Raw genomic sequence first — 25564 nt, forward strand, 5'->3', positions numbered from 1 at the left:
GGGCAGTGTGGGGCGGCCTTGTCGGCGGTTAGTTGGTTCCTTGGATGGATGGATGTAGAGAGGGCGGGTGGTTCCGCCTCGCCGATGGTAGTAGTGGTGCTGGCGATATGTCGGTGGGTCGGTGGGTCGGTGGGTCGGTCCTATGAACTGGAAGGTAAACAGGCAAAGTTCAGGACGGGCCTCCTTCTTCTTCTCGTCTCTTCTAAGGAGCGACTCCCTCTCTTAGTGTTGCCAGATGCTTCAAGGAAAAAAGCGTACAAAATTAGTCCAAAAGCGCTTGATTTCCAGAAATCATGGTTTGATCCAAATTACGGTAAAGATTTACTTGTGCGGACCTGAAACGAAACTATGGTGGTGTTTGAGGATGTCTTCCATCATGGCCGTGGTGGGAACTCTAGTATGCTTATGCGGCCGTTTATATGATTTTAAGTCCAGTTTTTTATGACAACTTTGGTGATTGGGGGCCCATGCTATGATTTTATGTATATATAAGCTCTTAAGTCTACTAAGAGACCCATTGAAAATGGAGGTGTTGGTCACATTTTTCCGTATTTATGGATGTCTTAAAACAAAGAATGGCACAGCTCTAGTTTGTTAAAAACCCAACTATCATCTGGCAAGAGCGCAAAGTGCCAGTCATAGTTTTTCCGCTCTAGATTTGGAGGCACTGTACTAACTGGAGTATCTGAGTGAGTCGATGAGTGAACTCAGGTTAGACTGAATAACAGGGTGGGCGAAAAGTGGCTAAGGGAATCGGTCAAACCTGGTGGACTCGAAGGTCAAATTGGGCCGGGCCGCGATTGGATGTAGATTATGGTTTGGCGGCATATCCTGAAAAGAGTTCGTGCAGAAAAACCTATTTTGGAGGAAATAACTGAATCCATATTCATTGTTCGATTTTCTGTGTGTCACCCAAGGGCATGATGCACTTAAATGTCCCCAGCACCCTCGACTGATTTGGGTGAACGAATCATATTTTGAAATGCTTCAAAACGATGGTATAAATTATCATGAATTTGAGAAAATAAGGGATGATTATATTAGCCATTGTCTCATTCAAGGTGTCATTTTTCAGTAATATCCGAGTGTGTGTGTGTGTCAGTTTTCATTCAATCTGACCGGTATATGACCAAAGCCGCAACTCTATGAGAAGTCTAACAGAAGACGAGATGAAAAATTTGAGGATTCAAAAGGAGGAGGACTTGAGATCAGCTTTGGCGCTTCATAGGCATCAAAGGTGCACATCTTTCAATAACTAAACCATTGAGTAAGTACTTTTAAACAGAGAGTAAGAGAACGTACGGAAATCAATAAAATTGCACAAAAATTGTACCTCATACCATCAAAGCACTTGTAACACCATTTCAATCCAGGATGTAAATCACAAAAAAAGCGCAAGCAAGCTAAAGCTGAGCAGAAAACCATGATACTATCCGGACCTTGGGAAGAAGACTCTAAAGCGGGGACAGACACCGTAAACGGGCAGGCCGCCGACCGGCAACTCAGATCAGGGCCCCAGCCTATTCCCCGCAAATGCAGCAGATAGTAGCCACAACGACCAGCTGGTAAACTACTAAACTGGTGGTAAACCACAGAGTGACGAGTAAGTCCTAACCGAAAAATGTTCCGAGAGATAGGCATTGTTAGGCATGGGCATTCAGTAGTACTGTAGTGGGCCTAAATCATAAATTCCTTCTTCCTTGGACTTGCGACTGAACCACTAGAATGTGGACAGGGATGTTGGGGTCGAGAATAGACTTAAAAGAATGGAGTCACAACATTACGTTAATCTTCAGATGAGACTGACCCGAAGTTGATACGAATTGATATTTCACTTTTCAGCTCAATCAACCAAACTCAATGACCAAGCCAAAAGGTATGCGTCCTAGGTCTTCAAAGCTTGTTACAAAAACTCTTCAAAAGATACAGGTGCTAGCTAACCCTCTTTTGATAGTCAATTACTAGAAGTTTATTCATTCTGTGCTTGGTTATGTACTGTGATTTTATAGGGAATAACTTTTATCAAGCTGGTAATTAAAATACGCAATTGTAGCGAACTGTGGTCCGTCATTTGTGACGGAAAATGCAATGCGCTCGTTCGGTTCGTTCTCTTCCAAAATGTTAAAACTCTACACTCTCTACTCCATAACATTCCCGTCCATTTTCGAGTGGTTCGTGGCTTGTGGAGGGTGTGAGGAAATGAAAGGAAAGTACGGTTTCGAAATTGATTTACATGATGTGCTCAGCATTTCTTTACATGTGCGAATGTTCCCGAACGACATAGACGACTTTTCTTTTCCCTTGGGCTCGAGATTATTTTAATCAGGGAAATAGCAAACATGGTTCGATCCACACACAAATGATCGAAATACTGTTCGGACTGAAACCGGTCAAGCATTAACGACAAATCAGATTTGGTGCACGGCGCTATGACAAGACGACTGTACTTTCGATTGTCATTAGGAGATACCCATGGATGAACCTGGGGATCCATGGAATAAACGCTGATTCTGCAGACGCTGATTCGGAAGTGTGATTACCGGTTCTCAATTCTCAATTCCGAGGAAGAGCGCAGACGGTACGGCCACTCAAACACTTACTTACGGATGTAGCTTGACTTATCGCTGGAAAATAATGCCACAGTCAGTACGGTTTTGGACGAGCAAGAGTTCTGTCATTCCGCTCATTGTTAAGATGATTTTTTTTTAACTTGACTTCGCGGTTGGCAATGAATGGCCTTTTAATACGGGCAATGAGGAGTTTGCTTATTAAAATAATATCAAGTGTTGCAATCATTTGAATTTATGCTTGGAACGAAAAGACAGTTTAACTAAAGTAAGGGCAAGAAGATTTTGTTCAAATAGATTGATCTATGAAAAGTATATTAGTGATGTAAACCAATCTGCTTATGACAGTTTCAGCAATACATACTTGATTGTAATCTGCCTGCGCAGCGCAGATTGGTTACATCAGTAGATCCGTTTAGTTTCAGCCGTAAATAACATCGCTCATGATTTGAACGAAGAGTACTGAATTGTTGAATAATGTGGGTGTCTAAAGTTTTAAAACATGAGTTAGGTGGTCGTAAAAAACTTGAGATCTAAGGATGACAGACTGTAATTGCAAGCTAAATGTAATATGCTGCTTAAAATAATCTGCCATCAATTTTCGCCTGACCTATCTTAATCATAAAACACGTGTCTGTTTCATATTTCATCGTTTGCATGAAAGAATAAAAATCGCAGAAACATAGGTTTGGTTGAATCGCCAAGGCTAAGATGCGTTCTTAGGTGATGGGGAAACTTCTTTTAAACTTACCAATACTGACGAACTGTACATTGATTCAAGCGACTACCAGCACAGCAATGGTTCAAAAATGGTTTAGTGTATATGTGCGTTATGTTCTGACCTTGGATCGCTCAAAGAATGAGGGATTTCGAAGTTTAACCCTTAGAGATATTCGTCACGCTGGAAATGTTTGCTGTTTATTATGGTCATGTTCCGTTCCCATCAGGGTGATTGAAGTGTTTTGGCTTCGTGTTATTAGTTGCCCAGGTGGAACACGCCCAGAATCTTATTGATCATTAATGGACACGAAAACTTTCTGTTCTTAATTAAAATATATGTAGTACAATTTTTGTGGTAAATTAATGAGGCATATTCCGTAAAAATGTGGTGGCAATGGACTTTTTTCGTCACCTTGACTATCTTATCAACAACCAAAAAGTTGAGATTCACATCAAATTGTATATGAATGAATAAATCTATTGAAACAGAGAGTGTGGAAACGAGAACATGACAGTGGATACAGTTAGTTGGCCGCTATTAATTGGTGTCCCATTGTTGGTGCTTTGGCAAATTTTCTTGGACCAGACGCTCTCTTGGGTAGGTAGTGGTGAACGCATATGAAGGTCCCAAGTGCTCCAACTTTGGTGAGCTTGAGACTCTTCCAACAAGAGCTTTTCCAAATTTTGATAGGATAGCCTAGATGGGCTAGCACTTTGCTTTCAAAGGTAAATCCGTCTAAAGACTGCAATGCAAACTGAACGAGAATAGGGCTTGCCAAATGAACAGGTTCATGAACAACTGACGTTATTCCATGGAGTTAAATCAAAGACAACATACCCAGCCAAACTGCACTGTGCATGCATTGCATTTTGACATTTATTTCATTTTACCTGCTTGTCTAAGCAGATAGCATTGTGGTCTTGTGCCAATTTGATAGTGAGTTCACCTTTTTACACCAAACATGTTCATTTTATTGGGTTGTGTATCGCACCTCACTCAAAATCATTCGATTATTGAAAATTCAATGAGCAGATGGTGCGAGTTGACTGTAATGTTTGTTTTAGTTCTCCCTCCCCAAAATCATGGCGCCGGACCACAGTTTTCCTTGAATTTCCTTTACTTGACATGCACTATTTTATGGGAAATATTGGAACAAATCAAAGCTTATATCCACACATAGCACAGGCACATCATACTCTTACTTCAGGACTCAAAAAGGGACGTTATGTTCAACTTGCTACTTGTATTTTATCTGCCTTATTACATTATGAGTCACCCAAGTGTCACTAATTTGAGAATGATTCATCGAATCCTCTGTATTGGGGTTGAAAATGTATCGAGGAGTCCTGTTTCCAATTTTTTGAAGCTGAATTGGCTCTTGTATTCGCCAGAAATATTCAACCCTTCTAACAGAAAATTTTAAATGCGAAACAAGTTAGATCAGAAACTGGTCAATACGATGCAATAGCTCAAATTTGTTCGATTTATCTCTACTTTTTATTTTTAAAAATAACTTAATTTTGGCCCCAAAATGTTTGCGCTTCTAAATGAAAAGCAACATCAGCCACCTCAAATTTTAGTTATCGATTTCAAGATATTGTCGATATAGCTGAAAATGCAACTTGAAAGCCAGACCCGGGGTTTTGGTTTTACATTAGTTCAAGTTCAATTGTCATTTTTGCGCACATTTTGGAAATACTGGACATGTTGAAAGATTCATTTTTTGTTTAAAAAATCGTGTTCTATTCTATTCTTACATAAGCAATATAAGCTAACAGGGTGCTATCAAATTTGGTTCCAAGATCAAAGTCTCCCAGCGAGATATCACTGATAGTTTGAGCGCGTTTAAAATTGGCCAAGAACTCATAGTCCTTGGCAGCCAATCGGGATCGCTCCACATCAAAGTGAATGGTGCATTCCCCAGTTATTCTTCCAGTCAATTGAAAATTGTTTGCCAATTGACAATGTTTGCATGTTTTGGCACTTCTGCATGGTTCGAAGCCAAGAGTGGTGATAATGCTCAGGATCGTAAAGCTGTGCACGTGATGAAGGTTCTCACTCCATCTCGATCCGTGTAATTGATATTAACCTCGTAGTTGAAAAGTCCTTTATTTTGGATATCCAAGAATTTAAGAGTTGACATAGGAATGAGGTTGAGGGCTTGTATGATATCAGAGCGGTCTGAGATCATGAAAGGTGACTTCACCGTGAGTCCGACCACCCGTAGAAATCGGAGCACCTTAGCTAAGAAGTCGAACCAAAACGAGCGATCACCTCCATATGTCAGATCACCAATAACCTCAATGTCATAATCCGGATCCACTTTCTCAAGATCCCGCAATAGTCCCTTATGTCTGTGTAAGCATTTCCTCAAGAACAAGTAACACTTGTCACATTCGGGCATTTAAACTGTTTCAGTTTTTTTCAGGTTTTTCCAGGCCTTGGCTCAGATTGACCAGGATTGATCTATTCTAAGAAAGTTTTCGTTGCAAATCTCAATTACCTTCAGATGTGTTTCCTCTCATCAAATATGTGCTTGCGTAAAACCGCCCTCAAGTAGCTATTTCTTGGATTTCCTTGGACAAAAAAATCAACAAGTAGAAAGATCAATCACCCTCAAAGGTAGTTCCTTTCGGGGGAGTTATGAAGGACAACAAGCATAGTACCGTACCAAGCGAAAATGGGCGGGCATGGGGGAAACTCCCATAAAATTTATGTCAGCTGTTCTTTTACGTAAGGTCTGATGAGGAAATTATTATGCTTGGTTGGAGGTGAGGGCTTTAGTTTGGCAACGCCGGATGTGGAAAGGTTAAAAATGCGACAAATGGGATGCATCCTGACTCCCCACAGAAGTGACAAAGCAAGTTAGATTCCTTTTCCTAATAGATTTTTAGTCAGAATGGGGAGAATTGACAAACTGCTTTGAGGGTACTGGTTTTTATCCAACAACTTCTTTAAAAGAGTACATCCAATAGGAAAAAAATGCTTAAACCCAAGGCTCCTATTTTCCCAATCTTGTCAACTTCGTCCAGCCTTCTAAAGGAAAAATCTCAAACATCTCTGATGCCCAAAAAAGAGCCTGTTTGAAGAAAGAGGGCAATCAATGATTGAGCAATATTACAAGAGATTGGGATAAAACCCTATGGGACGTCTGAAACTGTTTGGTAATCCGCAGCCGAGGCAATCCTGGCATCTGAATGGTTGGCAGTGCCAGCACAAATTAGTTACTTGAAAGGTACGAGAACAGAGGTTTATGGGGCTACGATGGAAGAAGGTTGGAGAAAAGAATCGAACCGGTGTCCTCTCGTATTACAGGAAAGTGCACTAAAAACCATGCCATGTTTTCTCCCAAATATATATAAGATATTTATATTCGGCACCGCTTCTGCCTCTTAGACCGCTCGGCTACAATAGACCCTTATCTTTTGTCCCCTACATTAACTTTTTGATTGGTAGATATCATTATTTTGTTAGGAAATCACTATTCTAATATGGTCTTCCAAGATTCTGTGGACACCCTCCCTTGACTGGTTTTGCACTCTCCTTCCACCGACCGAAAAAATCCACCACGAAATGAAAAAAGAAAGCTAGATGCTGCTTCTATGCATTCTCCACCTCTTTATTTGAAAGCTGGTCATTTGATTTCTTTGCAGGTTATAGCCCTCCTGAATAAGCGATCGTGCTCTCCAAGAGAAACTGAAATCCGAGAAGAGATCAGGAGCCTTAAGAAAACTCAGGATGGGATTTCAATGATGGATGAATTTGCAAAACATGCAAAAATAGAAAGACGATTGATTAAGCTCAAAGCCGCCTTGCAAGAACTGCGTGAGTTGCCTCTGTTCTGGTTGATCACTCTAAGAACTGAAGCGTGTTGGCTTCCTTTTAACACATACTTTTTTTATGGATCCACAATGAATGAAATTATCCATTTGTTTCAGAGAGTGATCGAATTTCTCAAACCAAGATGTCGTATCGAGCTTTTCAAATTACGTTTTATGCCATAACGGTAAGAAGCCAAAACATTGTTATCAATTTAGTCCTCTCGTCCATGGTGTGAGAAAATGGAATCTGGTTCTGGAAGACTATTATTTGCGGCAAAGAATCTCCTCGAAAGCTGTTCGTTTCTCAATAAGTTACTTCATCTCACCATTCTAATTTGAAACATAACATGGCCCCATCGTTTTCCTTCATACGTTGCACAATAGAGGAAGCAACTCCTAGAGAGTGTGAAGCGAGCTAGCCAGGCGGACTCGTTTTCAGACAGCTAAATGTCTTACAGTATGGGTATGGTTTCTAATTGTAGAGGCGCTGCTTTCAATTGGCTGGAGGTCTGCACTGTTCTACTTGGCGATTCATATGCAGTAAAAAATACAGCAAACTAGACTTTTACTAGTAATGAGATCAAATCTAATTTCAAATTCAAGGTTGCCAGAAAACTTGGAAGGTGAAAGCACCAGCCGATTCCATCATAACATAAAAATGTTAAGTTTGAGCAAAAAGCAACCCTGGTTTGACTGAAGAAAATTCAGGATTACTTTTTGAGGCTAGCTAATGAGTTTACGACATTCCACCAGTGATGATGTCATATGCCATTGAAAATGAACCCCCCGGTGATTTTTAATTTGGTCCAGAACAGTAATTTTTACCCTTCTATGTTTCTTCTTCCATGGTCGCACCTCAGTGAAACCTCGCGGAAAAAAAGTATTTTCATAACTCAACCTTATCAGATTGTTGTGTATTGTTTTTGGATCCTTTATAGCCTTAATTATTTTTTCCAGGGTCTTCTTTTTCTATTTATATTCTTCACCTACGGCAGCGAACCTGTGGTCATCTTCAATGAATCTCACCCATTTTACCCTTTCCACTTGCTCATGTCTTATCCCACGGGTCTCAGTGGGGCCATTGGGATTCCATTCTGGACCTTGATCTGTAGAAGTGCAATCCCTTGTCTATTCAAAACCAAGTCTTGAATGGTCGGAGTCGGCGCAAAACTTTTTTTCAAATCTGATGTTGTTACAGGATTCTGATGAGGAAAAAGGAATTTATTCTTATGTAACAAATTGTGAATGAACCATAATAAAAAGTTTAAGAATGCACAATTAGAGCGTACTAGATATATGCAGTTGAAACTAGTTAATCGTACGTTTTAGTGGCGGTTGAATACTCGTACATGAAATTAAGATATCAATACTTGTCGTACATTGATCACTGCGGGATGGTATTGATCGTGTGAGCTTTAATTAGGCACCTCCTACGATTACCGCACAGCCGGTTTTTGATGCTCAAACACAATCCTACTCAGAGTTACGGATAATCCATTTGACTGGATCGTTTAATGGGTTCGGTTTTTGCTGAATCAGGCGTGGGGCCGTCGTTAAGTGAACTTATGTCACATCAAGTCTGTGACCTTTACAAAGCTGAGCTACAAGTAAAATCAAAAGTGGCAACACTTCACCAAGTATAGCATTTTTGACGAAGAAAAGCTTCTGCCCTATTTTTGAATTGTTGTGCAGCCCTAAATGAAATCATAAGTAATCAATTCATGGATCTGGAGACGGTGGAGGACCATAATATGAGAGAACGGTTATTTAATCTAAAAACGATAATGCCTTACCATTCAGTTTCCCAAGGCTGAAAAGTTATTGCTAGCAAAAGCATAAAAGGTCATTGCACTTGGTTAATACGCCAATCACATTGTTGGCATAGTAAAGAAATGCCGAAAGTTTAAGATCAATTGGGAATGATGTCCGTTTCATCTGCCCTGATTTGATTGACCTAAGTTCAAGGTAAACCCGATTTCTAAGATGAGCTATTCGCAATCATGTCCAGAGGAAGAGCTTTCCTTGCTTCCACCATCACTATCATTTTGATCATGTTATTGTTTTCAAAATGTTGGGAATTGAGTTTCTTTTAGTAAACTGCACTGTCCAAATCCAGGCAAGCTAAGTAAATACATTCGAAGTGAGAAGCAGACCAGAAATTCCAGCATCCTTCATTGATCTCGTGATGAATGGGTTCCATTTCAGTTTGTGGTGTTTCGGTTTGGCATCTTCATGAAACTTGTGTGGCAAAACCAAAGAAAATAAAATAAACGTGATCTCTTCTGTGTGGCTGAGCCGTATGTTTGTATGAAGTGGTTGTCAGTGTCGTCGTTTGCTGGTGCTGCGCGTGTGAGCTTGCATGGATGGAAATGCCAAAGTTTGTTGCCAAGAGTTGTTTTACCTGTTCATTTTGGCTTTTTCGGGCGGTTTTTGTTGTCAGAGAGCTCCATTGAGAGGAATTAAAAGAAGCTCGGAGGCGAAAAAGTTTTCCAACTCATAGTTCAGTCATTTGCAATTGGCTGGCTGATGCCTGGAGCAGCTCTCTTGATCTAGGTAACTAAGTACCAAGAACCTAGTATAATGCCACCTGGAATTTGATGGCACTTAAGTCTCCAGTTGTCCAGTAAACGGCATTCGAGTTTGCATACTACTGTACAAGAACCAGCCATCGTGAACTGCCACAATCCTAGAGGGTTTCTATCCACCTTTGGTTACGTAACACCGCTTTCTAGATAACGATACCCTCCAATAAGACAATCGCAATTGACTAATTGTTGGTTGTTCAAACGATCATTAGCCTCTACAAAGCGCGAAGGATTTTGATCTCACGATCCTCAAGACGTCTTTTTTTTTACTCCGCAGTCTTGTCTGTTGTGGTGATACCCGTATGGATACGCATGCCATTTATTCTAATACGTCAGTAGCACTTGAGGAAAACGGACGTCAAACATATTTTTTTGAGATTTTGATTTACCAGACGACCCTGGCCCAATCGAATAAAGTATTACGTTACCTACTCAAGTCAATTCATGCACAATCTCATGTCTGCCACCCATCTACGTGGGTCGACCATCTTCAGTCACACGTTGGCAGTCGGTACTTGGTAGTCATGCAGTGTACATATTCACTGAACAGTTGCCAAGCAAACTTTGTTCGGCAGCAATTTTGAGGTTAATTGCACGACCTTACTGTAGAGTACTCTTTAGTCAAACGAAAGTTGATGGCACAGGTGTGTTAGTGGGGAATTCGAGGCAAATGCAAATCAAAGTGTACGGCCGCTTTTGGAAGAGGTGTCGAGAGAGAGAGAGAGAGAGAGAGATCCTTTTAAGATTATCTCGTCTTAGATGAGGGCTGTGGTTGAAGATGCAAAGCATTTGATATCCATGCAAATAGTGCCAAGCAAATACAGCTCTTTTCTACAAAATAAAATGGAGATACCAAGAGCCGTAATGAGTCATAAAAATGCTTGAATTAGCTAGGTGTGATGCAAATGATCCGTCTTTGAATACAATGCTGAAAAAATGAGCTTCAATTCTATGTGCTGGTTAGTTTATGAATTGCTGATGTCAAATAGTTCCAACGGCAGGAGCATTCTTACTCCAATACTTCGAGTTTTCAACACACGAAAATAATCCAGATCCATTTGAAATTAGTACATTTAGTGTACGAGCTTCTCAGTTCGTCTGATGAAGTCGTTCCAAACATTGGGCTATTTTTGATCGCTTTTTTGCGTTGGACACTTCGTTTTCGAACCACTCAAGTGTCGAGTTGTTTTTCCTTCCAATAGTATTCTAGTAGTTATGCTTACGTGAAGAGAAAGTTGGGATCTCCAAAGTAACAGACTTAACATTCTGATGTTGATTTTAATCGCTCGTGAAGTTTATTGGTAGAATTCGACTCGACACATGGTAATCCCAAAAATAGATTTTCATTTCTGTTACATTGGAAATTTCTGGTTAGATATTCATATTGTGAGCCGATACACGCAATTAATAGAATCAGCAGCATAACGGCAGTACTATGGATGAAAAAGACTTAGTTGTACTTCAATCCCGAAAGAATTACTTAAACATGAATCCATGATCCTGATCTACGAGTTTTACCGAATTGATAAATATTTTCAAAATAGGACGGACCATGGTATAGTGTATAAAGTTTTCTCAAAGTAAATTTTTACATAGTGGACCAACCCCAACTTTCAGATGTTCTAATTCTTTTCAATGCGCATTGATGCAATAAATCAAAAAGTAAAAAGATCACTCTCTGGATGCTCAAAACTGTGTCCAATGAAGTCATGCGAGCTACTGGGACATCGGTTCCATTGGTTTTAATAAACCAGAAAGTCCAAAAGTTTCCCATGCATTCCCATATTTTGAACCTCTTGAAAAGCACCTAGGAATGATTTGATCTAAAATTGATGCACGTATGCAATTAAATGAACTTTAATCGATGTCTAGAAGGATTTGAAAATATTATCTACAAATATCCAAATAGATCAAACAATCCCGTTTATTGGTATGATTCCAATTCCACTCAATATCAATGAACTTCGGGAAAGTTTATTCTTTTGAAACAATTCATATATTACATGAGAACTATGAAACCAACTCCCCCTTATTTTCAATAGTTCTATCATAGGGAGAGCACAATGCAACAGCAGTGCATAGCATATGCTATTTATCTTGTAAAGGTGAAACTGTTCAACAATATTTTTCAAGAAAATAAAGAAACACCCACCTTCAGCAAAAGATGAATATGAAGCAATTCGTTCAGATCTACATTATCGTGCCGATCGGTCTCATTATATATTCGTCAACGTGAATTATTCGCTGAACAGCGAGAAATGTCGCCGATTCAAGAGAAGGAAAACTGCCTTCATTATTCATTCAAAATCAACTTGGTTTTAGCTTCTTCTCAGGAATGTGCGCTTTACTTCAAACTCATTACTTGCCATGTAATCATTCTTTCTTTCTCTATCGCTCTCTGTGTACAATGCACGATGGAACTTGTGGGAAACAATCGCTTCAATTGGTCCTTTGATTTTACTGTAATCTTTCTTAACCTTCGAATATTCATTGAAATGACAAAAAGCAGCCGTCAGAACTGGGCGTGATTCCATTCACATTTCTCAGGACCAAAGAGCAAGGAGACACGTCGACAATGGAAACGACCATCATGCTCCTTGATCATTACGTAAGGGCACTCTAAATTGTTAACCGAAGTTGCCTTGAACACGATTCAAGGGTCTAAATACAAATGCACACTCACATACCCAATAAACCGACCAAGATTGTGCATCACAATCACTCACAGACAGACTTAAGGGTGGGGTGGTCCTTTATTGTACATTTATAGTGTCTTGGCCAAAGAGCTTTGGAATTCATGAGCCACTTTTTGGTACTCCTCCAGATTTCCTCCATTACTAGCCAATTGGAACGACCACAAAAATATTTGATGAGAAACCTAATCGAATCTGAAAAAAGGTGGGCCCCAGAATGGCTTATTGCTACGTAGAGGAGGAAACCATACATTTCGAAAAGCTTTTGATGATCACATTCTTTCCCAACCCAATTTTTGGGGGTCTCCTAATGAATTCGAGGAAAATAGGGGCCTCAAAAGGGTCTGAAATCAGAGATGATCAATTAAGCCATTTCCTCTTTCAATTTTCAAGGGGTCTGGAATTGACTGATTATGAGTGCTGACAAGCAAAAGTGGCTGAAGGACCTCTTTGTGGAGTATTCTTAAGGTGAATTACCGCCTTCATAGAGGCCAATGATCGCTGTATGGAAGTAGTACGTACTTCAGATACGTCGAAAGAAAGTGACTTGGACAGTTAGTTAGGTTGGCTCATCTTGGAGGAAAGCGGATCTTCTTCGGATGAGAAAGAACCGTTTCTCGTCTGATTTGTGGCCAAACCAAAGTCATTCGAGGGACTCGACATCCGCTTTGGTTTGGTTCTAGTCTTCGATCTCGTTAACCACCACCACCATCCACCATGGAGAGAGTGCAATGATCAGCTTTTCATTGTTCCGCAGTAAAACCCAATGAACTAGTTGGCCTGTTCTTTTTATCTAAATTCCGAAACGAACCGCAACAAAATATTTGATGGCCATGTTTCCGTTTTCATTCAGTATCAACTCTCTGAATTCAACTCTTTTCACGCGTTTAATGCCGTTTGTTTGATTGATAGATGGATCGATTAAGTGATCGCCGGATTTCCTCTGATGTGAGAGTCTTAAAACGCATTATTCTCTGGTAAAAGAGGTTTATGCATGAGGGTAATTTGTAATGAGCCCGTCCGTGCCCAATCAGGCGCGATGATACTTTGATATTTGAAGCCCGAGACAAAGCCCATTTTGGAACAATTTTCCTCGTGTATAGAAAAAACCGCATGGAGACGGTGGCATAATTTCTTTTTACAAAAAGAAGCACTCGGTGACTGGTGTAACCAGGCTATCGGCTGAATGAACGTTGGTGTCCGAGCCCCCTCTGGAGAAAAAAAGAGTCTGAGAGCCCAACGAACAGACGGGAATCTAAATGTCAAAGTTGAGCGACCGAGAGAGCTCGAATCTCATGTGGAAAGTGGGACGAACCGTGATGGGCAGCAGAGTTGTATAGGTATGACTGTACGAAGCAGCTTCTTCCATCAAGAAGACTTCTTTCCCCGACTGATGCGATTGAGAAAATGAACAATCTCAGAGACCAGCATGTTAAGTGGTATTTTGGTTCTAAAGTTCTCGTTCGGATCATATGATGCGTTGCCATGCTTCAAACATATGTCGACCAAACTGTTTCGTTGATGGATGCCCTTTCTCGCTCAAACGGCAATAAGGGAAGATGTCAAAACATCCAACTGTTAATCAATAAGAGGCGGTATTGGCCGAATTGAGGTTGTTGGGACGGACGGTGTGGACAACAAAACTCGATTGCTAGTTAACAGATCATTTCGACCTCTAATCATGAGCTCATCAGGCATTTACAAATCTGACTGGAGAGGCTTGTGTTTTATTTTTCAAATCAACGTGGCAACAACAATGTCAGGCATCAGACATAACGCTTCATCATTTACAACCATGTTATGGCATCAGCCCACAAAAGACCGTTTCCAAGTGGTTGAACGCGAATGCCCAGATTCGAACCTGGTTATCTCCTTCTCGAAAAGTAAGGCACGGGACGAGCACGATTTGACGATTAGGAATGTGAACACAAGTTGAACTCTCATCAGCTGTTGCCATTGTCCAATTGACCCCGAGTTTACATGGCTGAACTGGCAACCATAATATTTTACGTAACCATCGGTAATGCACATAGGATAAAGCCACTTTGCGTTGCGCGTGGGATCTGATTATGCATATTTATTCGGTCCCTATTGTGCTCAAGCATTGAGATCGGAAACTGGAGGTGGCGACGAAAGTTGTCGGGCTTATGACAAAACTGGGACTTTCAACTGGATATGAGACCAAGAGGCCTTATTTAAGGTAGAATGAGGGGCCAACATGATGGTTGTACCTGTATCAGGCCCGAGAATGAACTCAAAGACAGGCGATGGTAGGAGGATGTACATGAGCTGTCAACATCATCTTCCTTGTCTAACTTGAAAGACCTATCGCTTACCATTCCCAGCAATCTAATACGAGTTCCCGGCTGCGGTGGCTGCTATTTCTCGTCGTGAGTACTGTATCTGTACGGTTAGTCTGGTTGGAGTTGAAACCATCCGCACCTTCTTCAACCACTGGCAAGGCACTCACCCACCCACCCATCTATCTACCGTCGGAATGGTTGAGTGAGATTTGGAGGCGCACGCAGACTCGAGTCATGTAACCATTCCGATGCGGGGTAAAGCCGCCATCGGAAACTCAGTGTGAAGCCAAAGCTCGTGGAGTGCACCACGACTTCACGCTTCCTCTACATAGCAGGAGTTTAGTAGGCCTGGATTTTTTTCTCGTGAAAACAGAAACAAGTGGTAAAGATCTCTTGACATGCACCAAAGTCAACCAGATAGGCTTCCCCGAAACGACTTTGCGAAGGGAACTATCTCATTTCAGAAATTCTAGTTAAGTGAAAGGGCTGCCTGCAATCGCTGCCACCGGATTTCCCTATTCGTGACGGTCTTAGGAAACCATATCTTGACGGCAAACGCTTATCTTGAAATCATCAAGTTGAAGAAGAAGAAAAAGGGTTGGTGCAAGGTCGTCATTCTTGTTCGTGTTTTCAGTGTCCGTGAGTTTACTTTTTGCACGGCAATTATTGTTCTTCCAATGTCACGCCTCTCGCTCGATGTTACCTCTTCAGTGCAATCAATCACTTTAAAATTCAAGAAAAGCTTGACTCTTCAACCCTAGACAAAGGATCAAACAGAGTTCATCCCTGGCGCCTCTCGGGCACTATTTTTGCCTTCATCTCAAGTCCTCAAGAACCATCGGCGGAGACGGACGTCCCTGAAATCTGACGACTGAGTGTCAACTTCTGACGTCATTGGGAATTCCAGTTTTCTACTTTACCTTCGCGCCTATCCCAACAACCAAGCAACCAAGCAACCAACCAGCACACCAGCACACCTAGAGGCATCCTTCAACGTGACCTATGACCTCGAAGCAAACGGTGGACAAACCTCGTGCGTCTTCGCATCGATCAGCTGATTCCTGCATTCCTGCCATGAACAGCACTACGGGTAAAAATAGCCAGGGGTCGGAGGCGTCTGTGCACGGCTGATCCTAGCATCCCCATGAGAACGAGAAGCAGGAACAGGTGGAAACGAAGAAAACGAGAGTGATCACTGTGATCACCACGAGTTGCTTGAATTCAGGTAGTTGGTGGCCACGATAGCAAATATATAGCGGTGGTGATGACGATGATTATGCTGATGATACTGAGAACCCTCCTCCGACTGGATCTGAAACCTGGCCAATTGGTTGCATAAGAGTTGAATTGCTCTTTTCCTGTCCTGGACATGCCCTGTGGTCGTAAACGAGCTGTGCCCCATGAGAGAGGATATGAGTCTCAGTGCTTTTGTATCAGAGGTGCGATTCCACAATAATCCAGCTGCCCACGAGAATCTGGAGGGTGACACGACCGTCCGGATCCAGAAATACCGCCGACGAGGTAGCGATGACCTCGTTCGCGAGGATGGGCCTTCCACGGCCCACACCACCCTGTCCTCGGCTCCGTCGAGCTCATTCAAGGTCAACACGAGTGGAAAGCCCAAACGATCCCCCAATTACTTGGCCGAGGATGCCATCCAAAGAGAGCACGAGTTTCTCCAGACGGAGCGAGCCCACTCGTCCAGATCACCCACACTACCCCCACTTCCTGCCACGCCCCCTCAAGGGGAAAGTAGAAGGTGGCGAGAAAGTCATGTCTCGACATTCCACGTCACTGGTTCCTACGAAGGAAGCGAACATGAGGTGACCTCGGACACCTCCATTTCGTCGTCGGATGGCGCCGAGCGGGTAAGCGAATTCATTATTTGACCGAGGGACACGTTCAGGGTCCTTGGCTTGGGCCGTGAAATTTTGGCACGCTCTGAAGATGAGCCATACCTTCAAGATCATTGCCCTCACATGATGGGTTCGGTTGTACTTTACATGACCAACGTTGTTAGACAAGGTGCTACTTTTCATCCCTACCGCTAGCTACGAGTACATCTGGTTTAAGTTAGTGACTTAATGAGCGGATCGGGAATAATCGTCTTTGAGAGGGGTTTCGCTTTCGGGGCAGCTTACAGCGATGAGTACCTCGACTCAGCAAGGCAGGTGATCGTTTGCGTACTATTTTGATGGTATGTGAGCTGGAGCTGGGATACATACTATAGCTTTAGAATCTTTTGACGACGGTGTTTTTTTAAATGCTGGACTTAAGGGAACTCGTAGATTATTCCCTCACACTACTTGTCTCAACAATTCTGACTGACTATCTTCAAAAAGGCTCTCATTGTTTTTTTTTTTTTCAATTTTCGTAATTTGGTTGAAACCGTCATATCCTTAGATAATTCAACATATTATGTTATGTGCGTTAAAGATAAACCAGAACGCCATAAAGTCAGTGCATCTGAGTCCAAGAATGTTTTTGCTACGAGTGAAAGCTTAACGGATGAAGTTGGATCATAATAAGAATTACTGTTAAATTAGGGTTCCAGCATTCCTCCTGAACGAGAGCAACTATTCTTTCTTATCGCATGAATCGTTCTTTAGGAGTGTATTGTAAGTCTGGGAATTCCAACTCATTAATGTTGCCCAATTGGCAACCGCTCATTGCAGAGCCTATTATACGATAACCTATCCAGCCTACAATCGTAAAAAAAACACATTTCCAAACCAATTGAAAAGATCCACGGAATTCAAGACATATTATTTGGGCCTCGGATGAAAAACGCAAATGTGTTACTTATTCCCAATGTCAAATTCTAGATTATCAGATACCTTAGGGCTGAATTTGCATTTCAGTTATAACCAGAGTGGATAAATCAACAAGCTAGGATAGATTATAATTGAGGTGGACAATTTCATTGCATACTTCTGTTCTTTGACGCCTCTACCACGAATTAGCGCCTTTACGTATTGATGTGCCTTTCATTTAGGGTGCAATGTATTTTATTGTAAAACAAGAAGATTGGAATGGGATAGTCATTGCGAAAAAATCAATACCTTTTCAAGGTTGCGAAAACTTAAACGACTGTACTGCTTGGTTGATGATATTTCGTCACTTTTTTCATCCGGTTTGGACGTAAATTCGATCGAGACCATTGAGAGTAAAACTCTCTTTTAAGTGTACGTACATTGAACTAATCAAACAAAAAACTAGTTGATGTCCTACGAAAATTGAATCAATTTTCACAAGCATTATTTGGATGTTATGGATGTTCGCCAAAAAGAGCGATTTCATGGATTTTCCATGGACCTGGGATTTTCTTATCCAGACGTGAAAGAGTGAAACGCTAGAATTAAGCCGATCACATTCATTTTCATGTTTACATGTACCAATCGTACCTCGTCGTCGAATTACACGGTAAACCAAAATATTTGCACACACCCCTACTACTTGATACCACTTTCATGTCCACTTGCACATCTACTTGCCAATTTTGCACTTTTTAAGGCAGTCCAAGTCCAGTTAACTCTGCAGTCTATTGCACTAGGTGATTTAGCGAGTAAACGAGGGATCGCCAACTTCCAAGAGAATAGAGGGAAATGATGATGATGATGACGTCTTTTTGTCACCAATCGATGCACAACTAGAACTGGTCCAAATATAGTTGACAATGGAGCCATGAGAACAATACCTAGGTGTATATAAGCAAGATTCAATAAGACATGATGGATTACTTTTTCTACACAAATTATGGATCCCAACACGTTCATCTGTTCCCTTTTAAGCATCGATGGCCTAGTGGTTGATAATCGATCGTGTTTACAGAGTCATAACTGAAGTGAAACAAGCAAATACTATCCCATGAACAATGGCATGGTCTCCGGTACCGTCATTAGGTTGAACTTTTAAAACGTCCATTCCAATTATAAGGCGGCTCTCTTTTGTGATCCATCGAGATATTCACACTTGCAAATGCATTGTGTAAGTCTTCGTTTTACCTGTTCAAATACGTACGTCCACTTCCACATTCAACCTTTTATTGAGGCCGAAGCAAATGTCGTATTTCATGATACTTGATGTGAATTCAAGTCATGCTAAGTGGTATTGTACTGTACACTGCTGCTACTACTATCAGCCTGACTCCACTCTACTTTTACGAGTTGCATTTTGTTTTCTACAAAGAGGCTCCAGATTGAAATCAAAACAAGCGGAAGTGCAAATTCATAATGCTGAATTTCTAGCCCAAGTACTGGCAAAGACTCGTTTTCTTTTCAAGTCATAAATTGCCAAAACCAAAGGGTGATTTGTTTTACACCTGTTACGCAAAGTCGAGGAGTCTCATGGACCTCTCCCGTGGATTTCGAACTTTGACTACCAAGTACGATACATGCGCCTAATCCACCTTGGCATGCTTCAACAGACCGCAAAGACTACTCCACAACAATCAATGCATTCCTGGCCAATTTTGTTCCACTACTNAATTCATAATGCTGAATTTCTAGCCCAAGTACTGGCAAAGACTCGTTTTCTTTTCAAGTCATAAATTGCCAAAACCAAAGTGTGATTTGTTTTACACCTGTTACGCAAAGTCGAGGAGTCTCGTGGACCTCTCCCGTGGATTTCGAACTTTGACTACCAAGTACTATACATGCGCCTAATCCACCTTGGCATGCTTCAACAGACCGCAAAGACTACTCCACAACAATCAATGCATTCCTGGCCAATTTTGTTCCACTACTCCAAACCATATCATGCCTCTTCGCGGTAACTGTTGGAGTGCAGGCCACTTCAGAAGCAATAGTAGCACTAAAAGCCAGGCAAGAAAGTCTTCCTTGTTCAAATGAGAACTGGCTTCTCTGTCCAATGCATCCAATTTCGGCATCTTTCCATCCGAGATGAGATCTGTGCGAATTCGGTTGAACAATCATGACTCTGGTGGGAGATGCACTAATATGATGCCGTTCTATGATGCTCTTCCAATAGATGAGTGTGTCTTAATTCATTCGAGCATCTAATTCGTCAACAGATCAGGACTGCAACGGACTGAGGTGTCCTAGTACAAATAGTAGATTTGGCAGTGTGTCCGTATGATGTACTACCGTATTGGTACTATCGATACCTATATGAGCGAGTGAGTGAGTGGTCGATCCACGTGAGAATGTGTGCTTGGGTGCCAAGGAAGAGTAAGAGCGAGCCAAGCACGTGCGATAAGGGGATAGATGGACGGATAGATAGATGGAGGCAATGAACGGACGGACCTTTTGTCCAACTGTCCAACGGATCATCTGATGATAACAAACGGCAAAAAATCAAACCGCATGCCGGCCTGACTGGGAGGAACGGGGAAACAGCGACTTTACAGTTGTCCATCTCCAATCCATTGGCCTTATCGTGTTGAGACATCTCAATCTTTGGCTGCCACCTCCCTACGGACAACCCAAGCACCCTGAGTCGAGACAGAAACCGAGGAGTCTAATCACTAACTAAATGTTGGATCAACTTATTTGAAGGACCCGATTGGGGTGGCTGAACGAGACGAAATGCTTGGATGGATTAGGAGGAATGAGTTCGAGAGCTTGATTAGATCAGAATGATGATGATAATAGTAATAATAAGAATGAAGGAATGACAACAATGAAGAAGGAGAGAAGTTGATAAGGAAGAAATAATTCTGTCTCTTCTTTTCGTCGTCGTCGGCATCAACAACAAGAATAATAACTCCTAAAGTACAGGCATGCTATAACTTGTTACAACAGAGAGCGCAATTAATCGGTAATTGCAACCAAGTAATGTTTATCATTGAAAACACACCACCACTAACAACACCACGTACAGTACTTGGCTCGGCAAATACGCTCTTTACATATGTGTATGATGCAGAATGAATTGATGTTGTTTATGATGACATCAACATCAACATCATCATCAACAACAACAACTTTCAACAAGCGAACCATCCAGCAATCAACTTTGGGGTTTACGAGTGAGCTAATGCATACTTCCTCAACAAGACGGACGTAGTCGGTGCATACAAATATTTAAATTACCTCCACGTCCTGTGACCATAGGAAAGAACCCATAACAGACGTCTAATGACCAACCGATCCATCTTAGGGTCCTTCGATCTTGCACCCGACAAATGACTGCAAACATCCAACTGAATTGAACCCGGAAAAAAACTATCCGTGCTAATAATAACAACAATAATAATAATGATAATAGTAACAATAATGACCACTTGTCTCGTCTGTTTTTATTCCAGCTCCAGTCCCATTTTGATCCCAATAATTGGATGTTGAGTTCGCCACCAAGGCGTTGTCGGGTCTTGTCATCCACTTTGAATGAAATCAACGAATCATTAGCACCTTCTGTCATATCCAATCATCGGGTGGAACGCCGAGAAACATCCCCCTTTCCCGGGCCGATTGATCCACCCCAAGCCCCACATGAAGAGGGTGTTCCTGATTCGGTCAGGAAGTCAAAGTGGCCATTGCCAAAGTACATTCATAATATCATAGTTCATCAACAAATGCACGAAAAGAAGCCACAAGACGAATCGAAACTCATGCGGCAACTCGCCAAAAGTATCATGCTCCCGGATGACCCTTCTGATCCTGCAGCCTTCACCGTCACCCCTGGTCTCACACGACCCCCCAAGCCCCCATGGTGTAGCTCCAAGCCCGTTCTAAAGATTGTTGGCACTTTCGCGTTCATGATGTCCTTGGGGATCATCATCGCCATCATCTACTTGAATTGTAAGTATTTGTACAGTCAAGCCCATCTGTAGTACGTACTTTGCGTTCGGCTCTTCATTTGGCCTTTAAGCACTTGGGTTTTGTTGGTCAGCGAGGACTAAAAAACGCAGGAACCCTTTTAAATGTTAAAAGCGTTCAAATGGAAAGAAGCTTAAGCTGGTTTCCCTGAAGATCTGGTAAGCCAACGAGCGTAATTGAAGTGAGTGTAATCATGTTTCGACCATTGTTTGGCATTTAATGTCTTCGATTCGGCCTCAACGATCGGCTTTAAAAAATTTCTCTTTAGCCCATTCCTTCACGCATGAAACCTATGATAGACTGATTGCGTCCTTATGTTGAGCGATTCCAATTTTTTGAGCCACAACAAACATCCCGTTGGATTGAAAGCTTACGTCAACTTTAGATGACTCCAAAGTTTACGGTCTATCGATAGAGGTGTACACTTTTGACCAGCCTGGTTCATAGTGCGTCTTCTGTTTCCTTATTTTTCAGGGTATTCAAATACATTTCGGCCCATGGACATGTGAGGGCCTGGAATTAACCCTGATGTGTCCCATTCATTCATTCATTATTCATCCATTCATCCCGTGGTTGTTTCCGTTTGGCATTACTGGATCCAACGCATACATGTTGGACTTTATAACAAGATCGTGATAGATTTTCAAATTTGAGTTGTTTTCTGCTTTTTCTTTTTACTCATGCATCATCCAATCATCAATTTAGGAGAAAAAAACATACGTGTGATAATCTTTTGTACTTTGACTACTGCTACTCCATCGACCTGTGAGCTGTGATAATGCAATAAAGTATTGTGAAGTCTTCATTTAAGCATTTGCAAACAAAACCGATGGATCAAGTAGGTTGCGAATTTTTTGCAATAACAAATGTGAGCATACTCCCTGCTCAGATTCATCAGATTCACTTCAATCAAGAAGGGAGCCATTTTCTACATGCATTTCCACTTGTTCTTACAAATATTTAGAGTTGCCATTTCAGAGTGATTTCGAAGTAGCAAATTCTAATCTTACCACAAAAAGGAAGATTGTAGAATAAGGATATGGCCCTTTGTAGTCATTGTCTGTTTCTTCAGCAAACCCAGAGCACCTTCAAGGATCTTTAGCACATCTCTATTTCCGATTTTGTCTTGATTCCGTCAAATTCCATGTCTTCAGGCACATGGAAACACCAGTGGCATTTTTTTCGCTTATGTAACGGCTGAAGGTTGGATAACGATACAAAAGTAGTAGTAGTAGTAGCTGGTAGGTGACGTATTGTTCAAAACTGAACACCATCCAAATGCACTTTGTTCAGAACACACATTGTACAGATATGCTACCGAGGAGTTGTTTTCGCAAATTCATTCAGAACTAGCAGATCGTGAAAGGTATTCTGTTAAGGAAGAGTTTTGTACAATGGCAAGCGGGTTTGAATAGCTTAGTCATTTTCATCCTCATCATCATCATCGTCCCCACCACCGCCATACAGAACTAACTAATTTAGGAAGAGCGTTGGCTATTCCCAGGCAGTTTCTTAAGATTGCAATTCTCGAGATCAGGATTTGAACAGGTCCTCGCCTGGCAACAAATGTCTTCGTCTCGCTCCTCTAGAATACAATTTCGAAGCGGGATCAGACAGTATCTGCGTCTGATTCGGGTGAGAATGTCATTTGATACCAACACAGTTTCATATTGAAGCCAGTACGTCCACCCGGAATCGAACGTGTCATCGCAGAATTTGACGTCGGTTTCGAGGTTGGGTGATATTGCACAACTCGCTGGACTCGATCGAAATGTTCGGAAAGTTTGTCCAATTGAAACGGATTGGAACACTCCGAATTCTTGGTCCCCCAAGGGACAAGCTTCAATGTTCCATCCATTGCAGAATGGTTCCACCTCTTGCTCGTTAGTAAAGTGAAGACAACTTCGTCCCATCCAATAACACTCTTTGGACCGAAATTGGTGACCGGCCAAATGTCCCATATTGAGTACAAAAGGAAGACAACCTTGGCTGTCGCATTTAAATGAGGGATCGAGGACATCTTTAGGATGTGATGATGACATCCACATGAAGACATTGCTGGAAAGATTTTGGAGAAGATGCGAGTCCATACTAGTGAGTAACACAATGGGCAATTGAGCCGCATCGGTCATGTTTTCCACGAGGTTTGGCAAAGGAGACGACGGACGGTAAGGTTGATTATCCACGATGACAACTCCATTCGGTTTGAAGTTCATTATAGAATTTCTGTGCTCCATCCAAATTGACCGATCAAGAATAACAACCATTGCCGATATATTGCCGATCACGGCTGGAGGAACGTATTGCTTGGAATCTTTCTGCGGCATGTTTGGAGATGGATTCAGATTCACGGCCACAGTTCCTTCTACACTCCATTTCTTTGACTCTGACATGGATAACGGCAATGCTTCTATTATCACTGTATGGTTACTAGATGGCATGAAGAAAATGACACTATTCTCGTAGTTGTCACTCACAAGAAACCAAGGTAGAATACCGGACAGAATGATGATTACACTGAATAACACACTCACCACCTTTGCCACTGATGAAGATTGGATTCGACATTGCAGCCCAATATCTGCCATGGTACAACCCATGGAAGCCAAAAGGACACTTAAAAGACCGACGCATAGGGTTTGTACCAAAAGCACAGAAAACTTGCTCACCCCCAATATGATGTCAGGGCTATATATAAAGTTGAAACGCTCGAAAGGGAGATATACAATTAAAGCAACCATAACCAGACCGATGCCATAAATAAACATGGCCGGATATGTCTGAAGTTGGAAGCAGCGTCGTTGCAAAGTCTTACAGTCCAGTTGTTTTCCATTGGAACACTCGATGGTGAAACAATTGGGGAAGAACAAGGAGAAGAAGGATATGATCCAAATCGGGAACTCATGGGTCCTATTAGACACCACCCGTAAGTTCACAATGACAGTCACCAGCCACACCACAGCAATTGGGAGGAACGCAAACATGTTCAAGTAGCTCAAGAGTACAAGAATGGCAGCTATTCGAAAACCCGTTCCAAGGAAAAGGAACGGAAGGAAATCAAGGACCAAGGACATCAGTTCTTTCGCTTTGCTCCAAGTTGTGATGCAACTCACGTGGATCCCAATGAGGTTGAGCTCGACCACGGCTTTGAGAATGCTGGCACATGTAAAAATTATGGATAGGGAAAAGGCCATTGGAATAGAGATGGTATTCCCGTACCAGTCTTGTAACGTGAAGAAATTGGTCATCGATCTCGCGTTGATGGCTCCGTTTAAGAACAACCATAATTGAAAAATCAACTGAATCGGGGATTCTAGACCGCCAGACAAGGCGTGTGACAGGTTGGCCAAGTATTCCGCATCTCGGAAATCTTTTGTGATTATGCCGTCCTTTGGGCGCCTCCAAAGAAGATTCATGTACGCCACAATTGGTATGATTGGGTAAAATAGAATTAATAGCATCACGTAGATTAGAACTTGAGGCCAGGTGAGCTTTAGCCGGTACATCGACAAGAAATGAATGACAGCTACGATCCCAGGTATCCAATTGATTGATAATGCTATCGCACCAAAGACCCTCGTGTCATTGTTGGTCAATAATGTGGTACCTTGGTACAAATCAGACACCAGATCTCCAACTGCAATTAAGAGGTCCCAAAAGATCACCTTGATGGTGAGATAATCAAGGTAGGATGCTGCATGATCAGTGGCTAGGAGGATTGATTTTCTCACACTGCTGAGGAAAGTGCGTCTCTTTTGGTCTCGTAAATCCACTTCATCTTCAGGTTGTTCAGAAGAATCTTGGGATAGAAGTATCTTGGACGTGAGAAATGACTCATTTGCCATGGCTGGCCTCAATGTTCTCCTGCTTTTTGGGTCATTGTACGCCATGACTTCTCAGAATCCACCAAGGACGGCTTCAGTTCAAAAAACAGACACCACTCATGATTTTTCAAATTCTAACTAAAAAACGACATTCAGTCCACAATATTTCTTTCAGCAAAGTGTATCAAAAGATAAAGGAATCGGAGTATTCTTTAAGGTGCATGCGTGAAATCTCAGATAACCGTGTTTGCCACCTCAAAGCTTTAGACAT

At 41.8% G+C, this 25564-nt stretch overlaps 3 protein-coding genes across 5 annotated transcripts; 2 read left to right on the forward strand and 1 right to left on the reverse strand.

Annotated features, from left to right (window-relative positions):
* Positions 1 to 7: 7 nt before the first annotated feature.
* Positions 8 to 25359, reverse strand: LOC131880454 (uncharacterized). Of its 3 annotated transcripts, none has more exons than XM_059227097.1 (2): positions 22480 to 25359; positions 8 to 147 (listed from the first exon to the last, which is right to left on the reverse strand). In XM_059227097.1, exon 1 carries the CDS (start codon positions 25357 to 25359, stop codon positions 22948 to 22950), a length of 2412 nt encoding a protein of 803 aa, XP_059083080.1. In that variant the 3' UTR covers positions 8 to 147; positions 22480 to 22947. The 3 variants fall into 3 exon arrangements, with proteins under 3 accessions (XP_059083080.1, XP_059083079.1, XP_059083081.1); XM_059227096.1 differs by having other exon boundaries at positions 100 to 238; XM_059227098.1 differs by lacking the exon at positions 8 to 147 and adding an exon at positions 17549 to 18387.
* On the forward strand, positions 3664 to 8387 carry LOC131880460 (guided entry of tail-anchored proteins factor 1-like). The gene is made up of 4 exons (XM_059227113.1): positions 3664 to 3885; positions 6942 to 7113; positions 7227 to 7294; positions 8067 to 8387. The coding sequence occupies exons 1-4, from the start codon at positions 3796 to 3798 to the stop codon at positions 8256 to 8258; spliced, it is 522 nt and encodes a 173-aa protein (XP_059083096.1). The 5' UTR covers positions 3664 to 3795; the 3' UTR covers positions 8259 to 8387.
* LOC131880459 (uncharacterized) lies at positions 14909 to 22272 on the forward strand. Its single transcript, XM_059227112.1, has 3 exons — positions 14909 to 16558; positions 20959 to 21451; positions 21944 to 22272. Exons 1-3 carry the CDS (start codon positions 16091 to 16093, stop codon positions 21976 to 21978), a joined length of 996 nt encoding a protein of 331 aa, XP_059083095.1. The 5' UTR covers positions 14909 to 16090; the 3' UTR covers positions 21979 to 22272.
* Positions 25360 to 25564: the final 205 nt, after the last annotated feature.

Source organism: Tigriopus californicus, chromosome 5 (assembly GCF_007210705.1).
Source record: "Tigriopus californicus strain San Diego chromosome 5, Tcal_SD_v2.1, whole genome shotgun sequence".
In the NCBI taxonomy this organism is placed as follows: domain Eukaryota; kingdom Metazoa; phylum Arthropoda; class Copepoda; order Harpacticoida; family Harpacticidae; genus Tigriopus; species Tigriopus californicus.